At 53.3% G+C, this 21,038-nt stretch overlaps 1 protein-coding gene across 6 annotated transcripts; it reads left to right on the forward strand.

Moving 5' to 3' along the window:
• Positions 1-139: 139 nt before the first annotated feature.
• PSD (pleckstrin and Sec7 domain containing) lies at positions 140-21,011 on the forward strand. 6 transcript variants are annotated; one of them, XM_043988933.1, is made up of 19 exons: positions 140-242; positions 558-745; positions 1,763-1,810; positions 2,433-3,195; positions 3,467-3,569; positions 4,579-4,927; positions 5,498-5,941; positions 7,182-7,376; positions 7,682-7,762; positions 8,055-8,167; positions 8,613-8,671; positions 8,806-8,895; positions 12,759-12,802; positions 17,687-17,877; positions 18,091-18,161; positions 18,583-18,740; positions 18,909-19,053; positions 19,412-19,561; positions 20,066-21,011. In XM_043988933.1, the coding sequence occupies exons 4-19, from the start codon at positions 2,530-2,532 to the stop codon at positions 20,297-20,299; spliced, it is 3,093 nt and encodes a 1,030-aa protein (XP_043844868.1). In that variant the 5' UTR covers positions 140-242; positions 558-745; positions 1,763-1,810; positions 2,433-2,529; the 3' UTR covers positions 20,300-21,011. The 6 variants fall into 6 exon arrangements, with proteins under 6 accessions (XP_043844868.1, XP_043844864.1, XP_043844869.1 ...); XM_043988929.1 differs by lacking the exon at positions 1,763-1,810; XM_043988934.1 differs by lacking the exon at positions 1,763-1,810 and having other exon boundaries at positions 8,055-8,140.
• The last annotated feature ends 27 nt before the right edge of the window (positions 21,012-21,038 follow it).

Here is a 21,038-nt window from a genome sequence, read left to right on the forward strand (position 1 = left end):
AGAGGCGAAATATTACACCTGAGGAAGAAGTAGAAGAAATCTGGAAACCTGGGACTGCAAGGAGGCATGTGGTTGGCACAAGGATGCCGTCCTTCATATGGCCCCGCCCCCCGCGCAATCCCCCTCCTCCCCGCCCCCCCCTTTGTTCAGGGCAGTCAAGGCGCCTGCGCAGTGAGGCCCCCGCCGGGCGCTGTCCCCTTCAGCACCACGCGGAACCCGCGCAGCCCCCTCCCCTTCCCGCGGTGAGCCCCGAGCGCCCCCGTAGCACCCCTTCCCTAAGCTCACCCCCTTGGTCCCCACTTCTACCCACTGCCCCGTGCTCTGCAGCCCTTTCCCTTCCCCGCCGCGTTACTATGGCAACCCTGGGCCGCCCGCCCCTAAAATAGACCCCGCCCCTGCCCAACCAAGGTCACCCCCTGGGGTCACCCCATCCTGCCCCCTGCTTCCGAGCTTAGGGCCCCGTTTCCTCATTCCACCCTGACCCTCCAGATCCCTCTTGGGGCCTCTGGGAAGTTCCTCCCGCAGTCTAGTCTCTACCCCTCTTTCTGTGCCTTCAGGGGCTTAGGTGTGGGGGTCGTCTTGTATTCTCTTGTGATCCTGGACTCCTGGGTTCCAGTCTCAGTTCTACAGTTTGGGGAGGGGGATATCTCAGCCTCAATTTCCCTCCATTCCCGGAGGGAATTCACCTCCTGCTCATTGGAAAAGTGGCCTCAGGGAGCAAATCCAGGGTGCACACATGTGCTGTGTAAGTAGGACATGTATGTGGTGTGTAGATAGGCCCAGTGCACAGTATGTAAACACATACGTGTGCAGCATGTAGTCCTATTCGTGATTTATAGCAAGGACACTGAGGTGTGTGGTGGTGCATGTGTCTAACGTGTAACTAGACATGCATGGGACATGTAACATGTGTGATAAGGCACATGTGTGGTGTATGATAGGGCTGGTATAGCATATAACAGAACCCCTGCGTTGTGTGTAACAGGACAGTTGTTAACATCTGGCATATGTGGCATGCGATGGAAAATGGGTAGCCTATAGCAATGCATTAATAACTTACAACATGCATGACATGCACACGCCACTTTGGTGGGGTGCAACTATATGAGTGACATATGAGAATGTGTAACATGTGTCAGGACATATGATATAAGATAGGACCTGTGTAGCATGTAAAAGAATCGTGTGGTGTGCTCATGGTCCTCATGGGCTGGAGAAGCTTGATCCCGCTCCTTCCCTAATAACATGGTTGCAGATACAGTAGAAGCCCCTCAGACCCTCAGAACCCACTGTGTGTGGAGGGGGTGGGGTTCAATCTAAACCCTTGGAGGGTGTGTGTGTGTGTGTGTGTGTGTGTGTGTGTGTGTGTGTGTGTGTGTAGGGGGGATTAGCTAAGCCCGAGGCTGAGCTGGAGGAAGGAGGGGAGGGAGGCGGGACCAGCTCAGGGTGGAGGGAGATGCTGGAGCAGCACCGTAGCAGGAAGCCTCATCCCGCTCTGGTTTGCTCTGGTTGCTTGGCCTGCAGCTGCGGTGAGTGGATGGTGTGGTGTATGTTTGGGGTATATGACTGGGTAGGGGGTAGTTTCACCTCAGGGGAGTAAAAGATGAGAAGGGGAGGGAGAAGGGGGAGGGAATACGACAAGCTGAAAGCAGGAGCACACTAGCCTCCACCTCAACACACACACACACACACACACACACACTCACCAGTCAGAACACTCAAGGTCCACCCTGACCTCTGCCCCATTCTCTGGGCCATCTAGATGCCTGGACCAGAATCAGGTGCCCAGCCTAGTCTTGTCAGTGTTAAGGTACATTCAACCCAAAGCTATTCAAGGGGATGGGGAGGTGGGGAGCTGTGGTGGCAGTGGTGTGTGTGCCCGTGTGCTAATCTATGTGTGTGCTTCTTTATTCAGACCCCTCTTCCCTTCATCACCCAAGTTCTTTTCCTTCTGCCTGTCCTTGGGTAACCTCCTCCCTCCTTCCCACCCCCACTCCCCATCACTACGCATCCTCCTCAGCAGGACCCAGAAAGGACTCAGGCCTTGAATTACAGCCATCTCCCCTTCCTAGACCTCCCCAGTCCCCCCTACCCCAATCAGTTGCTCCTGGTTGCCATGGGGACACCTAGAGCTCAGGCCCACATGCCTCCTGAAATAGCTTCTATTCCCCCCCCATCCTACCTCCCCATCCAGACCAGTTGTATATGGGGGGGACTTTGCATGGGGCAGAAGACTAGATTGGAGTTCTGGACTTCTTAGGTTTCTCCCATGTTTGTAGGGCTGTTCGGGAGGGGTGGGTCCCCATCTTATTTGTGGGGGAGGGGAGAGATTCAAATGGGTGTTTAGTGAGCCTCAAGCAGAAAGGATTATTGACTGTCTTCTCTTAGGTTCCTCCTTTCAACTCACCTTTGTCTTCTCCCTCCTCCTCTAGGCCTGTTTGAGGAGCATGCCTTCCCCCAACCCCACTGCTGGCCTCACCCTCCTGGCTTCCCCTGCCTGACCAGTTCAATCCCTGGCCTCCCCCCAGCATGGCCCAGGGAACCATGCGCTTCTGCTCTGAGGGAGACTGTGCAATCTCACCCCCTCGATGCCCTCGAAGATGGCTTCCAGGGGGCCCTATGCCCGAGAGCCCCCCAGGGGGTGGGAGGGCCCAACTGGGCATGTATGGCAGTATGGGCTCCCTAGTTCGACGAGTGGTGGGACCTGGTGGTGGGAGCCGGGAGCTAGGGCGGGTGACGGCACCCTGTACACCTCTGCGGTGTACACCTGCTCCCCAGAGCCCCCCCTCGCCTGCTGGGCTGCCACAAAGCTCAGTGGTCATCTTCCGCTTTGTGGAAAAGGCCAATGTGAGGACAGTGAATGGGGGCCTCAGTAGAAGCCTGGACCTTGGGTCTCCCTCTCCTGGTACCTCATCCCCACCCCAGCGATTTGCCCCCACCCTAGCCCCTAGTTCTGGTTCCAGTTCTGGCTTGGGCCGGAAGCTCCGGCTGGAGGCTTCCACCTCAGACCCACTACCTGCTGGGGGGAATTCAGTTCTCCTCACTGCCCGATGCTGCCCCCTGCCTGGGTCCCCAGCCCAGCCATCCATAGGTGGAGACAACCTCTATTCCTCCCTCCCAAATGGTCTGGGTGGGCCTCCAGAGGACCTGACCACTCTATTCCAAGGGACCTCAGGCATTAACTGCCAGAAACAGGTATGTGACCCCTGCTCCTTCCCTACGCCTACCCCTGCCCCTACCCCTGTCCCTCCAAAGGTGCTGAGATGCACTGGAGCAATAAGTCTGGGCTTACGCTCATGAGCAATCTTATTGTCTTTATGCCCCACCCCCCGCCCCAAATCTCTCCATTCTTTTCTTTCTGGATCCCTCCATGGGTCTGTCTCTGTATATTTGATTATCTCTGTCACCACCTTTTGCTCTGTCTCTATCTCTGTATGTGTGTCTGTCTCTTGTCTCCTTGTCTCAGGGGGACTGCTGCTCCTCTCCCCGGGAAGTATCTGCTCATGCCCAGCGGATTGCCCGGGCCAAGTGGGAATTCTTCTTTGGCTCTCTGGACCCCCCCAGCTCAGGTAATGAAGGGGGCTTGGCTGGAACAAAAGGGAGGCAGAGGAGAGAGCTGCTCTGAATAGGGTGGTACTCAGGGTTGATCATAGATTTAGAAGTAGAAAGCATCTCATGGTTCATCTGGTCCACCTTTTTACTGCTGAGGAAACTGAGACCCAGAGAAGTTTAAATAACTTGCCCAAAGTCCCAGTTTTAATAGGTGGCAGAGCCAGTATCTCTGAATCCAGGTCATAGTCAGTGGGTCAATAAGCATTTATTAGGCACCTACTTTGTTGCCAGGATCATAGTTCTGGAGCTAGAATGAAAAATGAGACCATAGAGTCAAGACCCTTATTTTACAGTTGAGGCAACTGGGGGAAGTTAAGTGACTTGCCCAAGGCCACAGAGGTAGTCAGTGACGCAGGTAGGAGGTGACACCGGCACCCAGGCTCTCTGTTCACCATTGTTTCTCCTGTATCATACCATATCATACTATATACTTCTGGGATATAGAGGGCTCAGGAGGAGATTCTGTTCTTAGCTCTCCATCCATAGTGGGGGTCCCTGAACAGTCTGATACTTCTTTAGCCCTCATTCTTCCCACATGTAATGTTTTAAGGCTGAACTCAGCACCTGGAGGACAGGTAGTGGTATTCAGGAGGTCCCATTGCCCTGCTTGAAGGCAGGGGGCTGGCAGGAAGAAATACATCTTGCTTCCTTTTATCCCAACCTGCTCAGTCTAAGGCTGAACAAGTTAAGAGTGTGGAGGATCACAGGGCCTGGAGAAAGGAAGGATGGTTCTGTTTGGGTCTCAGGACTGCCTGACTAAGGATGCTGAGCTGAACTTGCAGCAAAGGGATGGAACCCAGACATTGAAAAAAAACCTGAAAAACTCATGGGAAGTTGACTCCATGAAGCTAAAGGATAGGATAAGAGGATGGAGGGACGAGGAGAGGAGCTGCCCTTCTTGGAGGCAGGAGACTAGCTAGAATAACTTCCCCTGAGACTCCTCTCTTCATTCAATCTGTGCTGTAGGTTCCCAGCTTCAGGATCGGGCATGGGAGAAGGCATCAGCTAGAGTCCCCAAGGAGGGGTTGGGACGTAGCTCAGAGGTGACCACAGGACGGGTGACTAAATATTCAGAAACCGATCTGGATACGGTGCCCCTTCGGTGCTACCGGGAGACAGACATTGATGAGGTTCTGGCCGAGCGAGAGGAGGCTGACTCAGCTATTGAGAGCCAACCCAGCTCAGAGCCCCTGGGTACAGCCAGAGTACCCCACCCTGCCCCTCGGCCAGTCCCCAGCCTGGACAGTGCCAGCGAGGATGAAGAAGCTGAGGAGGAGGTGGACGACGAGGTGTTCGAGGCCTCCGAAGGGGCCCAGTGAGCAGGCTGGGGCTGGGGGGGACAAAGGGCAGAGGACTGGGTCTGGGGGGGCATGAGGGGTGAGGGAGAAAGCAGCTGTGATTGTTCTGTTGTAGGAGAGCACAGAGGAGGCAGAGCGGGGGCCAAGGGAGTCAGGAAAAATCATAGGAAGGGTAGGATAGTATACAGAGATGGGTGGGGACTCCTTTTCCCTGGCCCCAGGGTCCTTTCTGAAGCCTCATCTCCTTTCCTAAGAAGATGACAAAAATAGAATGGAAAGGGGAGGGGAGAGGATCATGGAGAGTGAGATTAGCTGGGAAGGGAGAAGAGGAAGGGGGAGGGGAATAAATATGACCAGGGCAGGGTGTGACTAGGATGGAAAACCCAGTTTGGGAGAAAAGGAAATTTTTTTTTGAAGGGATAATATGGTCCGTGACTGTGTAACCTGGGGAAACAAGAACAACAATGGGAGAGAAATAGTCCTTGTTGGTTTTTGGACTGGAGAGGGAGCAGGCTGAGTGGCCAGTGCCCTGGGGCCAAAGGGCCAGCTCTGACTTCTCAATCTCCTTGGATTTATTTACCGAATAGGCCAGTGGCCATGATGAGTCCCTGTGGGCCCCTCAAGTCCCCACTGCCTTTCCTGCCGGGCTCCAGCCCATCTGCTGATGGTCCAGACTCCTTCAGCTGCATCTTTGAAGCCATCCTAGAGTCACATAGGGCCAAAGGCACATCCTACACCAGCCTGGCCTCCCTGGAAGCCCTAGCCTCACCAGGCCCCACCCAGAGTCCCTTTTTCACCTTTGAACTGCCTCCCAATCATCTGGCCCCCCAGCTTGATTCCCAGCTGCCAGCCCCATTAGCTCCACTGGAACCTGATTCAGGGACCAGCTCAGCTGCTGATGGGCCCTGGACAGAACGTGAGGAAGAAGAGGAGGAAGCTAGAAGAGGGGCTGATTCAACTCAGGACAGGGCTCCACCCAGCCCTTGTCACTCTGAAGACAGCTTTGGTTTAGGACCTCTGCCTGTGGGCAGGTGAGTGACTCCATTGACCTTCAATCCTTGCCTTAGCCTCCAACACCCCTGAGAAACCACTCTGGGCAGGGAAGGATCTTTGAGTGGGGTCATAGAGGAGTGATGGGTGGGGAGGGCAGAGAGGGGGCGTGAAGAGATTTGGAAAGACTTGGGTTGTTCAGTTTCTCCCTCTTCCCTTTGGACTTCAGTGTGTTTTGATTTCTGAGGACAAGAGGTTCAGCTTTTGGGAGTAGGAGTTTACAAAAACACCTTCATCCTACTCCATTCCCTAACTTTCCTCTCCCCTCCTTAGTCCTCATGGAATCAGTCTGTGACTGGAGGAACAGATATAGCCATAGATGTATGTGTGTGTGTGTGTGTGTGTGTGTGTGTGTGTTCTTCAGGAAGCCCTATTTTCCTAGAAAATCATCCCCTGACCAGGATGAAACTGGCACTCCAAACCCTTCCATTTTCATAGCCACATTCTAGCCCCTCATGACCCTATCAGAAATCTTTCTTCCTGGCTAGTCTAATCCCTATACTGTTTGCCTAGGAGGGACAATTCCACTATGAACTGGGTGTGTGTTTGTGCAAATCTCTGGTAGCATGGGAGCTTCACATATCTTTCTCCCCTTCTCCAAATACTTAATGAGACCCTCTTTTGGCAAGGAGGTGTGGTGGGGGGTTGCCCTCTGCTGAAAAAGACTTCTGCCCTGCCCCCAGCTACCCTTGAAGTGTGGTTTCCAAGGCAACAGGAGGGGGTGGCCTGGGAGACAAAGTTGCTTAGCAACCAGGAGTTTCCAGCTTCTGTCTCTGGGGCCAGGTGGCCCAGGGAGGTGGGCTGGATGGGAGAGGGGAGAAGGAGGAGGAAGGGAAGGCACCATTTTTTCAAACCCTCTAACCCTAGAACAAGAGATGGGGTAGATAAAATCAAGGGCCTAGAAAACAGAAAAGCACATTTTCTCTTCCCTGCTGGCCTGCCTCCAGCAGCCTACCCCAGCCCCAAGCCTCCCGAGAGGTTAGAAGATGGAGCCAGAGCTTACACTATATACAGCAAGAAAGATGTGGGGTAGATTTAGGAAAGAACTTCCAGGGAAGAACTGAGGCCAATGAAGAAAATAGAGGGCCCCTTACCTCCCCCCACCCCGTTTGTCTGGGCTGGAGGCAGGGGGATGGCCAGGATGGTTTTTAGAGGACTCCAGGAGACTCAGGGCTCCTCCCTCCTCAGCCCACTCTGAGCCCCATTGTCACTCCCCTGCAGTGACCCCCCTCTGAGCCAGCTGGTTTCAGACTCTGACTCGGAGTTGGACAGCACAGAGCAGCTGGCCCTGGGTAGCACTGATACCCTGTCCAACGGGCAGAAGGCTGACTTGGAAGCTGCACAGAGGCTAGCCAAGCGTCTCTACAACCTGGATGGCTTTAAGAAGGCTGACGTGGCCCGGCATTTGGGGAAGAAGTACGGAGATGAGGAGTGAGGATGTCCTTACGGTGGGGGGTATCTCAGCTCTTGAGGGTGTCCCCTTACCTTCCCTAGCGCCTGAAAAGGCCCCTGCCCTGCAGACTGTCTGGGCCCCAGGGTTGTTCCCACACCTAACCTCTTCCTCTCTTCTTGGTTGACAAAGCACCAATTCCACTGACCGGGCTGGGCACTTGGGGAATCCATCTGCGTGTGGGGCAGCAGAGCGGTTCCTGAATTTCCCAGGGAACACCTCCTTCTGCCCAGCCCCTAGCATAACCTCCACCCCTGCCTTGTACCCCCAGCAATGACTTCAGTAAGCTGGTGGCTGGAGAGTACCTCAAATTCTTTGTCTTCACCGGGATGAGCCTGGATCAGGCGCTTAGGTGGGTTCTTTCCCTCTTCAAAGCATCTGCTGAATTCAGGAGAGGATCCCCTGTCCTAATACATCCATCACGTGCCAGCTGGACCCAGCCCCAGGCAGCCAGACAAAACCAGACTGTGAATAGTGTTTAAATGCCCAGGCCTCAGCTCCACCTCCACCCAGGGCAGTGTGTTCCATTCTGTCTCCCCCTTCCCAGGGTCCTTCAAGGTAGCATGGGGGGCTCAGGTATGGGCTGCAATGAGGTGCCGTCCTGGTGATGATGTCCATCTCTTCCTGCATCTCCTCCTCCCCAGGGTGTTTCTGAAGGAGCTGGCTCTGATGGGGGAAACCCAAGAGCGGGAGCGGGTCCTGGCTCATTTCTCCCAGCGCTACCATCAATGTAACCCTGGGGCCCTGTCTTCTGAGGGTGAGGGGACTGGGGAAGCTCAGCGGTGAAGGGGTGGGGAATGGACCCTGTTCTCACAGGCACAGACCCAGAGACTATTCCGAAGGGCACAGTAACATCTGGGTGTGCTTGGATGTGAACGGACACAGAAGTAGAAACCTGAATTTGTGTGCAGGCATGCCGAAATGCATGTATGCATGCATGAATGCGAGGACTTCCATATCTGTGGGGGTGTCGCGTAACCTGGGGGGAACATTCCCGCTTTTGTAACGTGGAAAGTTTATCTGCACAGTCACCTTGCTGCTGTAGTCGTGGAGTAGGGCTGCTTTGACTCTATTCTTGGTGGACAGAGCCCTGGGGTACAGTACAGGGGAACCACCCCGCGGGGAATAGAAAGCCATGGCGAGGGCGGGGGAGTGGAGGAGACAGAGAGGGGGATGTACTGACTAGCTCCCCCCTACCCCAGATGGAGCCCACACTCTAACCTGTGCTCTCATGCTGTTGAACACGGATCTTCATGGCCACGTGAGTGGAGAGGCTCGGGGGTGCGGTACTTCAGGCCTAGGGAGGGTCAAAGGGAAGAGGACTGGGGTGATTTACCCACAAGCTCACGGGCTTCTCTGTGTCCCCCCCCTGCCCTCCCCCCATCTATCTTTTAGAACATTGGGAAACGAATGACATGTGGGGACTTCATTGGGAACCTAGAGGGCCTCAACCAGGGGGGTGACTTCCCCAGGGAGTTGCTCAAGGTAGGGGCAGACTTGGATTACCATCTGGAGAGGAAACCGGAGCCACGTTTTTGTGGGAGGAGGTTGGATCACATCTGGGGAGGGAGCATCTGAAACTGGCCTGAAGACTCTAACCACAACCTCCCGCCCGGCTCCGCCCCGCCCCCTCCCGCCCCCCTCCCGCCCAGCTCGGTCCGGCTCCGCCCCGCCCCCGCCCCCCCTACACAGAGGAGGGAGAGGGGAGGAGGGAATTTGTTCTGACTCTACATGGAGGCTATGCTCTTGTGACTCAGACCCTGAGCTCCTCCCCCTCCCTACTAGTCACGCAAATGCTAAGCCCTCCGCCTGAGAGTCTGTTCCAGGTTTGTGCTAATGTGTCCTAACCATGCAGTCTGTGCAAAGCTCTCTGAGAGTCACAAGTGCAGAGGAGGGGGAGGGAAGTAGCATCTTACAGAGATGCACCCCCCCCCCAGGCTCTCATATATACTGTCACCCACACTCTCCCCCCCTTTTATTGTTTTCTCTTCTGGATCCATTCATTGTATCCTTAAGGGAGAAAGGGGGAGGGGGTACGTGCACGTACCGGCGGGCCCCTAGAATGACCCTGTCTGTAGAACCATCGGATGGCGGAACTGGAAAAGGGACCTGAGAAATCCCCCAGTGAAATGCCCTTATTTTGCAGGTGAGGAAGCTGAGGTGCAGAGAAGGGAAGGGACCTGTCCAAAGGCCACAAAGTGAGACAGGGACAGAGCCCGGACTAAAACCGGATCTCCTGACTCCCCAGCCCTGAGTGTTGGCATCTGTGGCATATTCCACTTTGAACAGAACGAGAGGAAATAGAAGCAGAAGGGTGGGGGTTAAATGTGAGAAGGAGCCAAGAGACCCTACACTAGGTCTGATGACTTTCAGGCTAGTGTTTTGGCACAGCGGTTTCACAGGCATACAAACCTAGGCCAGAACAGAGCCCTGGTCAGGGCAGAACAGGGGAGGAGGAGGAGAGAGAGAGACTGCTTGGAGAAGAGGCTGTTAGGAGCGAGCGGAGCATCCTTCCCCCGGCTCCCTCTCCAGGACTCTCCTTTGTACCCTTGGCCTTCGGGGCAGGGGCCGAGTGGGAACTGAAGGCTGATAACCTCCAAGCTGCGGGGACAGGGTGGGAAGGCATCTTTCTTTATAACTTAAGCTCAGACCCCCCACACACCCTAGGTCTGGACACTTGTAGCATAACCTACATCTCCTCTCCCACATTGACGCACACCGCACACCTGCAACAGGGCATGATTGTGAGACTGTGTGAGCAGGGGGTGTGTCTGTGAGTTGAGCAGATCTGTCTTCCAGCTCCAGTGAGGTGTGAGTTGGGCGTGTCTTGTGTTGTTTATGGTCTGGGTTTGGGTTGGCTATACCTGGCTTCTTTCTAGCCCACCTCTTCTAAGGTGGGATTATTTGGGCATCAAATACGTTCCCCTCCTTCCCGTCTTCAGCTATCGACCTTAGAATATGGGAGGGTGGGGAAACCTGACATCAAAATTAGAAGGAGGGTTGTGGTTAATATTTGCTGCCCTTCCCATCTCCTAATATGATCCCTAGAAACTCCCCCCTCTCCAGGCTTTCTCCTTTTTCCTCCCCCAGCCCCATCCGGTCGGGGAGCTCCCGCCCAGTTCCCCTCTCCCCTCCCCTCCTTTCCCCCTCGTAGCTTTGTCCCTCCCCTCACACCCCATCCAAGCCCCTCTTCTCCCAGTGCCCCTCTCCTCTCCCCCCCCAGATCTCCTTGTCGTCCTCTCACAGCCCCCCTCTTTAGCGTTCCCCCACTCCCTGCCTGGGACTCTCCTCCCCTCTCCTTCTCCCCCCTCCTCCTTCCATCCCCCCTCCCTCTACTCTCCCCCTCCTCGCCGCCTCCCTCTCGGTTTGCTGCAGAGCTGAGAGCACTAGCGCTGCCGCCACCGCCGCCGCCACCGCCGCGGTCCATCCCTTTCTCAGTCTCTCCCCCATCCCTCCGCGGGTCTCCCGCCGTCTCTCCGGCTCCCTTGGGTCCGCTTTAGGGCCGGAAGGGGCTGGGGGCGTGCCGGGGAGGGGGCGGGGGGTGCTGAACCTCTGCGGCCCCGGCCCCAGCCCGGGTCCCTGCGTCGTGTGTACGGTGGGGGTGGGAGGAGGGCTGGGGGCGCAGGGCCCTGGGATGGCGGCAGCGACAGGAGGGACCCGGGGTCGCTGAGGGCCGGGGCCGGGCTGGCCGGGGCGCAGTATGATCGGCGTCAACAGCATTCACAGCAGCGCCGGGCGGCTGCGCTCCCGCTCGCTCTGCTCCGTGCGCTACGGGCGCAATTACCGCGGAGGTGAGACCTTCTGCTATGGTTGGCCTCAGCGCTCTCGCAGCCTTAAGCCCGTGCTCTACACCGACCTGGTGGTCAGCCGCCTGCAGAGCCGTAAGAAGAAGAAGACGGTAAGGGCGGGCGGGGAGCGGGGTGGGGGGGACGGACCCTTCACCTCGCACTGCTGGGCACCACGGCGCCAGCCGCTGCCTCCGCTGGACTGGACTGATGCGCCCCCGCAGGGACAGAGGGACGGAGCGAGCCAGGCAGACAGACTTTGAGAATAGACAGGAGGCGGCTGGGGACCGCACAGGGCCCGCCACCCCCTCCCAACCTCTGGGACGAGGGAGGGAACCGGGATGATGAATGGGGGTGGGGATAGGGGTATCCAAGAGGGACTCTGTTCGTGGCTGCGCCTGGGGCCGGGGCCCGATCGTGTCCGGAGTTGGGGATTTTGGGGCGGTGGGGAGGCTGCAATAGTGTCTGTGGAGGGAGGTAGCTGGTGATGGAGCTGTGGTTGTGTGGTGTTTGTTGTGATGAGGGTGTTAGGATTGCCTGTGAGGGTGGCTGTGGGGGTGTCAGGTTGTGAGTGTGTGTGTCTAAGATGTGTGTGAGTGTTGGGGATAGGAAGTGAGTGTTGCATATATGAGGGTGGTGGGCCCGAGTGCACGTTGTGTCTGTGAGGGTCATGGGCCTGAGTGCATGGGTTGGAGACATCAGCGTTTGTTTCATCACACAATGCGCTCAGACGGCAGGGCACGCTGGGAGCCACCAGCCCCCCCCCCCCAGCACGTTACCTGTGTGCTTGCATCCATACTTCACATCTGTACACAACTCACACGTACACAGCATCACACACTTAATTCACATGCTCACATTACAAACCACCATTCCTCCACAAGGCAAATTGACAGAAGAAACACCCCCACAGTCACACTAACAGGCAAGGAAGGCACACACTCATGCAGAGACACCCCCACAAACAGACACATACTCACACCCTCCATTGAGTGCAGGGGTCCCAGCTCCATTAGCCTCTTCTTTCCTTCCCCAAGCCTACAATTCTGGCCGCTGTCCTTCCACTGGAGGAGGGATGATAGAAATTGGAAGGAAAGGAAAGACTCCTCCTCCCCTTCCCATCCACCAAATATCCTGGTCATTTCTCCCGTGAAAAGGTCTGCTCGATTTAGCAAACACTGATTAAATGCCTACTGTGTGCAGAATGCTGATCCAGGCATTGGAGGAGATACAAAAATCTTTCCTGGCTTGTGTGTTTTAAGATTCTCTCTTTCTTGACATTGGTAGCAAAGGGGAGGGACTGGGAAGCAGGGTTCTGGAGTTCTTCCCAGGATGTTGTTCCCTAACTGAGCCTCTATTCAGTTTCTATATCAGTTAATGGGAGTGTCAGGATCAGGAAGACATAGCTATTCTATCTAGCTCCTCCCTCCCCCTCCATTAGCTCTGAGGCCTGGGGCACTGAAGGTGGGGGGGGGGGATTGTATTCCTGGGGGAGCAGGCAGTGAAGTTTGTAGCCTTGGCCTGTGCCTGCTTCTGAACCATGTCTTCCGCTCCTCCCCCTAGGCTCTGTACAGTTCCATCAAGAATGAGAAGCTTCAGTGGGCCATGTGAGTTACTGGGGAGATTGGGTTGGGTAGCTCTGAGTGATGGGCCTCCTTCACCCTCTTCTGCTCCTCTCTTCCTTCTTTGGTGCTAACCAGGCTAGGCTCTGTGTCTCATCTCCAGTCTGTTATGACAGCATCAGTGGAGGTTTCCTGGAGAAAAGGGGGGGTAGCTTCCCAGTCCAAGAATGGGAGGTTTTGAGGGAGACAGAATAGGGAAAGTTGGGGTTCATGTGAGGGATTAGGACAGGGAACCCCCAAGGGGTGCTGAGATAAGTCTAAGGAGCAGGGTTGAGGCAATTGGGTAGTGAATTTAGTGTATTCCCCCCACCCCCCCACCCCATCACCTCCCCACACTTATGAGAGGCCCTTCCTCAATCATGGGAGGAAAGTGGGTATTACTGAGAAAGGAGACATGGTTCCCAACGTTAGAAGGAACTGGATTTATTCAGTCCTTTTAGCTGATCAACCCGCTAGTCTTTACTGATACCCAGCTCTGTTACAATGTGGATCTTGTTCCTGAAGGAGGTGTGTTCCCAACAGTTTAGATGGGAAAGCAAGGCTCATACACACAAGCTCCCTCAGCTTCTTTCACCCATACCTCAAAACTACAGCCTCAGAGAGACGAGATTCCTTCTTTCTCTCCAAATTAACTATTCCACCTGTGCTCTTCATCCCACTCCCCTCATTCCTCTTGGGGTTTTGGCAACCTTATATAGCTTCTTTAAGACTCAGAGAATCTTAGTCGAAAGGTATCTCAGAGGCCAAGGCCATCTAATCTAAGCTTTGCTTGCACAGGAATTTCCCCCAAACATCCCCAACAAAACAGTCATCCAGCTTTCTTCACTTGAAATCCTCCAAGACCTGTGGGGGGAGAAGCCACTTCCTCTGGAGACAACCCATTCCACTTCTGAACAGCTCTGGTTATTAGGAAGTGATCTTTCTGCCTCTCTGCCACTTTTAATACCCATTGCTCTTTTATCTTCAGTCCTATTCAGTAATAAACTTCTGGGGGCAGGGACTATTTTTGTTTTTGTCTTTGTGATACCCATCGACTAGCACAGTACCTGGAACATAGGAGGTGCTTAATAAATGCTTATTGAATGAATGAATCTCTTCCAATTTACTTCCTTTCCTTCTGCCTACAACATGTTTAGGTCTCACCTATTCTAAAACAAAACTAAACAATTCTCCTGACGCTACTATATCCTCAATTTATCATCCCCCCTCTCTCTCCCTTCTCCTTTTGCTGTCAGATTTCTGAAAGGAGTGGTCTGTATTTGCTGATGTCACTTCCTATCTGCTCAGCAATTTAACTTCCATTTCCACTAGTCAACTGAAAGTGACTACCAGCCCTCATTTGCCTGATCCAGTGACCTCTTCTCTGTTCTCTTCTTCCTTGACCTTTCTGTTGTGCCATTGATGCTGCTGACCATCCTCGTTTTTGTTTTTGTTTTTTAAATATTTTCTTTTCTTGTGGCTTCTGTGATCCCCTGTGGCCTGCTTCTCTCCTTGCCTTTCTGACCAGTCCTTTGCCACCTTCACTGGTTCTTCTTCCCAAGACTCTGTCCTTGGTCCTCTTCCCTCTCTTTCTCTCTCTCTCCATGATATCCCTTGATGATCTCATATATTCCTATGACTTCAATTCATTAATTCCCAGATACACATCTCCAGTCCCAACCTCCCTGCTCAGCTTCCCCTGTGCATTTCTAACCACTGCTTGCTTAGGGGTATCAATGATGACATAAAATACAATTCCTGCCTTGGAGGACTGTGCAGTCAGACAGAGGGTATGATGGTGGGGGGGGGTCCCACAAGTAGCTACCATTCAGCGTATCCAAAACCATCTTCTGCTCAAAACCATCCAACATCTTCTGCTCAAAAAAAGCAGCTCCTCCCTCTGTCCTGACTTCCTGATTTCTGTTCACGACACCGCTATTTTCTTAGTCACTCAGGCTCAAAACCTCGGTCATCTTTGACTCCTCCTTCTTCCTTGATATAATCAAATAATCCAAATGGGCATCAACAGCTCTTAAGTCTGTTTGTTCCTTCTTTTAATTTCTACTGCCGCCACACTCGTAATCCCCAGATCTCCTACCCAGATCATTGCCACAGCTTCCTAACTGATTTCTCCAACTCTCCCCGCTGCAGTCCAGTTCACAAATCCCTACCAGAGTAATTGTCCTAAAGCATAGCTCTGTCTGGTCATGTGCTCACATTCCTGTATTCAAAAACCTCCAATGTTTCCTCACTGTTGGTCGGATGAAGCCTAGACTGTTGAGCCTGGCATTCAAAGCTCTCCCTAACCTGACATCAATCTCCCACCTTTTTGTCTCCCAGCACAATCCATACTTTCTTATTTCTGTACTCATGATTGTGGTCTGGAATGCCATCCCTCCCATCTCTGCTTGCTTAAAAAAAGTTCTACCATCTTTCAAGTTCCACCTAAAATGATCCCTTTTCCATGAAGTCTTCCCGGATTCGACCCAGATGGAAGCAATCTCTTTCTCTTTATTGCTTTAAGTACTGGATTCTGGTTTGTTTGCTATTTTTTACATTTAAATTTAAATTTTAAAAATTTTATTTTTATTTTTGTTTGTTTGCTATTAATCTTACTAGGACTGTGCTTCATACCTCTCTGAACTCCCCTATTCTGAGCACATAATTAGTATATAGTACACATTTGTTGAGGGAAAGATTGAACATGAATCTAGGATAGAATAAACTCATTGCATTTGCTCAGGGAGGTGGTAAGAGCCCAGCAGAATAAAGGATAACCCAGGGTGATTATGAGTCTGTCGAGTATTCCCAGAGGGGATTTTTGAGATTGTCTTGAAGGTTAGACACCTGGAGGAAAAGGACTGGCCTTCAGAGAGAAGGGAGGGACAGTGTAAAGAAAGGCAAGGCAAGGGACCAAAAATGGAAGAATTTTGTATTAGTGGGGCCAACAATCAGTTGTGGGTCCCTAAATAAGAGGGGCCTAAAGTATAGACTTTCATCTATAGGGGTGTACTACTCCCTTTCCTTACTGTCCCCATTGTTTCTCAATAGTTGCTCTGGATCCCAGATGGAAGTTGAAATACATCAGATTCTTCCTTCCTTTACTGCCTCCTGCTCTGGTAGGAAGAAGAAAAAGAGGAGGAGGAAACCCTGTCTAGAATCTTCTAGTTTTCCTGTGTTGTAATTGGTTGGCAGAGCTGCAGATTTAATCATTTTAATTGGTGTTGCTGGCTGAACTAATTAATGCTCACTGACAGTTTAGCCAGTCAGTCACAGGGGAGGCAAGGATGCTGGCTGGGCCTGTCCTTTTCCTCCCCCTCCCTTCTGCTCATTCGTCATCATCATTTAAAAAAAAGTCCCCAGTAGTAGTGAGGATGCACTATATCCAGAAATACTGGACCTTCAGTGGACATAAATGAATCCTCAGATTGTTGCTTAGCGTTTCCTTTACCATCTTGGAAGCAATTGGTCAGGGAATGAGTAAAAGACTTTAGTATGGTTAACAAGGAGATGGTAATTGGCATGGTTGGTATGAAGTGGGTTGGTTGACTTTTTGAGGGCTTCAAATGTCAAAGAAGTTTGGACTTGATGTAATAAGAAGTAGGGAGACTGAACATTTTTGAGCAGAAGAGTGACATGATGCAAACTATTTAAAGACAATTCAATCAATTTGTGCAGGATGATTTGGAGAGGGAAAGACTGGAGCTAGGGCAGCCTCAATAAGGCTCTTGCATAGTCAAGCCATTGATTTATTCAACAGATATTTCTTTTTTAAAAATCATAATAGAAATTTATATTTTCCAGTTACATGTAAAAATAGTTTTCAACACTTGTTTTCATATGTTTTTTAGTTCCAAATTTTTCTCCCCCTCTCCCTTCCCCCCCTCCCCAAGACAGAAGGCAGTCTGATATAGGCTATGTATGTACAATCTCATTAAATGCATTTCTGCATTAATCATGTTGTGAAAGAAGAATCAGAACACAATGGAAAAACCTCAAAAAAGAGAAAAAACAACAACAACAAAGTAGAAACAGTATGGTTCTATCTGCATTCAGAATCCACAGTTCTTTTTTCTGGATGTGGAGAACATTTTCCATCATGAGCTCTTTGGAATTGTCTTAGGTTATTGTATTGCTGAGAAGAGCCAAGTCTATCACAGTTGATCATTATACAATGTTGCTGTTACTATGTACAATGTTTTCCTGGTTCTGCTCACTTCACTCAGCATCAGTCCACTTAAATCTTTCCAGGTTTTTCTGAAATCTGCCTATTCATCATTTCTTACAGCACAATAGTATTCCATTACATTCATATACCTCAACTTGTTCAGCCATTCCCCAAATGATGGGCATTCCCTCAATTTCCAAATCTTTGCCACCACAAAGAGAGCTGCTATACATGTATTTTTATATATGTTGGTCCTTTCCCCTTTTCTATGATCTCTTTGGGATACAGACCTAGTAGTGGTATTACTGGGTCAAAGGGTATACACAGTCCCATAGACCTTTGGGCATAGTTCCAAATTACTCTCCAGAATGGTTAGATCAGTTCACAACTCCACCAACAATGCATTAGTGTTCCAATTTTTCCACAGCTTCTCTAACATTTATTATTTTCCTTTTTTGTCACATTAGCCAATCTGATAGGTGTGAGGTCAAGAGATATTTCTTGAGCACAGTCTGTATTGTATGGCCTTGTTCTGCAAGTAGTAAGGTTTGAAGGTTCCAAGGGAGACTCAGCCCTTGCCCTCAGGGAGAAGCCTTGGCTAAGGGTTGTCAGAGGGAGAGCGAGGAGAGTTCATAGCTGGATCTGGGAGGAATCTGAGGAGGCTGGAGCATAGTAGACTGTCCCAGGTAGATACTTCCTAGACTGAGTCATCTGTCCTGCAGTGATGAAGAGGAACTCCGACGCTCCCTGTCTGAACTGGCTGACCCAAACCCCAAGGTCATCAAGAGGGTCAGTGGTGGCAGTGCTGGTGGCTCCAGCCCTTTCCTGGACCTGTCCCCAGAGCCCGGTGCTGCCATATACAAACATGGCCCCCTGGTGCGCAAAGTGCACGCGGACCCTGACTGCAGGAAGAGTACGTTGTGGGGGAGGGGCTTGGGCAGTGATCCCCATAGTGAGGAGGTGGGGGGGGGACATTGGGACCAGGGTGGGGACACCCAGATCCCCTGTGGGATCCTTTTTTGGGATTGCAGCCAGTCGAGTTGAATGAGGTAGCAACAAGGAGGATGGGTTGGTGGTGTCATTCCCCTCCATGGCCACATCTGTGAATGTGTCCCTCCTAACCCAGCACCCCGGGGGAAGCGTGGCTGGAAGGCTTTCCATGGCATTCTGAAGGGGATGATCCTCTACCTGCAGAAGGTGCCAGGGAATGGGGGGACCAGGGGAGCGGAGGGCACGGGAGGGGCTGGGCCTGGTTGGAGTTTCTCAGTACATGCATGGTCCCTGAGCCTTTACCCTAGAGCAAAGCTTCTTAAACTATGGGTCACCTCCCCATATGGGGTCAAGTAACTGAATGTGGGGGTCGCGAAAGATTTGGCAGTAAATGTTTGATTTGTACACCTGTTTTATAAACCTCTATACCTGGGGTCATGTAAAAATTTCTAAGGTGAAAAGGGCTAGAGAGTGGACAGAGTTCAAGAAACCCTGGCCTAGAGGATATGTGTGCATGCTCAGCATTAAAGAGGGGAAAAGCAAGTTCCCTGAGGGAGGGCTCTGTGGAGGAGCATGGGCCAGGGCCTGAGCTCTGCGTGGGCCTGGGAATGGCGGGGTACTTTGGCAGGAGGAGTACCAGCCAGGCACGGCTCTAGTGGAGGAGGAGCTGAAGAATGCCATCAGCATCCACCATGCCCTGGCCACCCGGGCCAATGACTACAGCAAGAGGCCCCATGTCTTCTACCTGCGCACAGCAGACTGGCGGGTTTTCCTTTTCCAGGCACAGTGAGTCACAGCCCTACAGTCAGTCATCTCCAGTCTAGAGCCCCCAGAGCCCAGAGCCCTGACCCGGAGTCCTTTCCGCCGAGTTGGGGCAGCCCCCAGTTTGGAAAGAGGCAGGGAGGGGGCACTCCTACGTGGGCCTTAGAGACCTGTCCCTACCCCACCCTCTAGGAGCTTGGAGCAGATGCATTCCTGGATCACCCGCATCAATGTGGTGGCGGCCATGTTCTCTGCCCCCCCCTTTCCAGCTGCCATCAGTTCTCAGAAGAAATTCAGTCGGCCTCTGCTGCCCAGTTCTGCCACCCGCCTCTCCCAGGTAATGCCCTCTCCGCCCCTGACTTTTTCTCCCTTTGGAGAAGAGAGAGCTGCATTTGGAGTCCAAGGACCCTGAGGTTTGAGCCCTACCTGAGTCCTGCCCAGCCCCCTTGGTGATCGTGGGTAAGGTCTCTTCCTCTCCTCAAATCTCGGTTCCTAAAACAAGGGGCTTCTGGACCAGATGACCTCTGAACCCCATCCAAATCTAGATCCTATAGTCTTCTAGGAAATACCCTATCCAGGCATTCTCCATGTCCTAGCAAGGCCCCCAGTCTGCTCTCTTTGCCCAGAGGGCTATAGAACAGTGGGAGAATATGGAGGCCCCACTGATATGGGTCCTCCTTCCCCTTCCCGGGCAGGAGGAGCAGGTGAGGACGCACGAAGCCAAACTGAGGGCCATGGTGTCCGAGCTTCGGGAGCACAGGGCTAACCAACAGCAGCCAGACAGGAAAGGGAAGAGCAAGGAGGCGGAGGAACAGCGACAGAAGGAGGCCTACTTGGAATTTGAGGTGTGGGGAAACCAAACGCCTCAGTGCTTCTCCTTCCCTCCCAGAATTCCCCAGGGGCCACCCTGGCCCACCCCCTCCACCCCAAGCCCTCTCAGTTCAGCTCAAGGAGGAGTCATGGAGAGCCCCCTGAGAAGATAAGGACTGAAGTCCCAGCTCAGGCACTTTTGAGCTGTGTGAACTCTCTGTGCCTCAGTTTCCTCATGGGTGAGATGAGGGGATGGGGCCTGAATGGCCTCTGAGGGACATTCTGTGAGATGTTAGCCAACCCTCAGCTCCCCACAGACAATCCATGGTTCTAGCGCACTTTCCCAAGCCCTCGACGTGGTCATCCCTTGGATTTAAGCCCTGGGATGGCTCCAGTCATGGATCCTCAGATACAACCCCGAGCTGGGCCTTGGGAAGGCTTAGGAGAGCCAGTCGTGAGAGGCGATGGGCCCCGGGCTCTGCTGTCCTCCTGGGGCCGGGGGAGCTGAGGAGTGTCCCCTCTCTCTATTCCTCTCTCAGAAATCTCGCTATGGCACCTATGCTGCACTGCTACGGGCCAAGCTGAAGGCAGGCAGTGAGGAGCTGGAGGCCGTGGAGGCCGTGCTGTGCCAGGCGGTGCCAGGGGTCGTTGAGGATGGGCTCCCTGCGTCATGCTCCAGCCCCACCCTGCAGCCGGAGCCACCTCCGCACACCAGGCCACACCGTCCTGGTCCTGAAGCCCGGGCAGGGGGCAGCGGGCGGCAGAAACCCTGACCCGTGGGTAGGGGCCAGGAGGGAGGGGACAGCAACCGCCAGCCGGCCACCTGCATGACCTCTGACCCTGCCCCAGCCAGGGCCTGACTGCGCCGGACGCGGGGCCCCGAAGGCACCGTGGACACTGCCCAAGCTGAGCCCCAGGGGCTGGGGCCATCCACCAGGCTCCCCATTTTGTGATACCATTTTGCACTTTTTCTTATTCAATGGTGGGAGGGTTGAGGGAGGGACCTTTCAATGACATTTTTTTGGGGGGAGGGCATATGCTGGGGGGCCTCACTTTCCTGCTTTCTATTTGGGCCTCCTGGACCCCTCTCCCAGACACCAGCAATCCCCCCCCGTCTCGGGCCTTGTCCTGGGGGGATGGTGGGCATCCCCAGGGGTATGGAAGCCTGAGTCTCTTAGACTTTCCTGTCTCTCTGGGCCCTCAGCTGTAGGCCGAGCTGGTTTTCTTTTCTCTCTCTCTCTTTCTCTCTCTCTTACCCACAAGGGCTTTCTCTCATCCCGGCGCTGGAGTGGGGTGGGGTGGACACAGGGTCCCCAGATGACGCAGTTTCTGGCAGGGCCTCAACGCCCCCTGTACATAAGCCCTGCAGCAGGGGTGCTGGAGGAGGGGCAGTGACCCAAAGCCTCTCTTCCGGTCCCTCGGCCCCTCCCAACCCCACCTTCTGTATAGTCCCTGACGCAATTAAAACCTGCTCTGGAGCCCCCAGCCACGTCCTGACTCTTTCCTGAGTCC

Source organism: Dromiciops gliroides, chromosome 2 (assembly GCF_019393635.1).
Source record: "Dromiciops gliroides isolate mDroGli1 chromosome 2, mDroGli1.pri, whole genome shotgun sequence".
NCBI classification, from domain to species: Eukaryota; Metazoa; Chordata; class Mammalia; order Microbiotheria; family Microbiotheriidae; genus Dromiciops; species Dromiciops gliroides.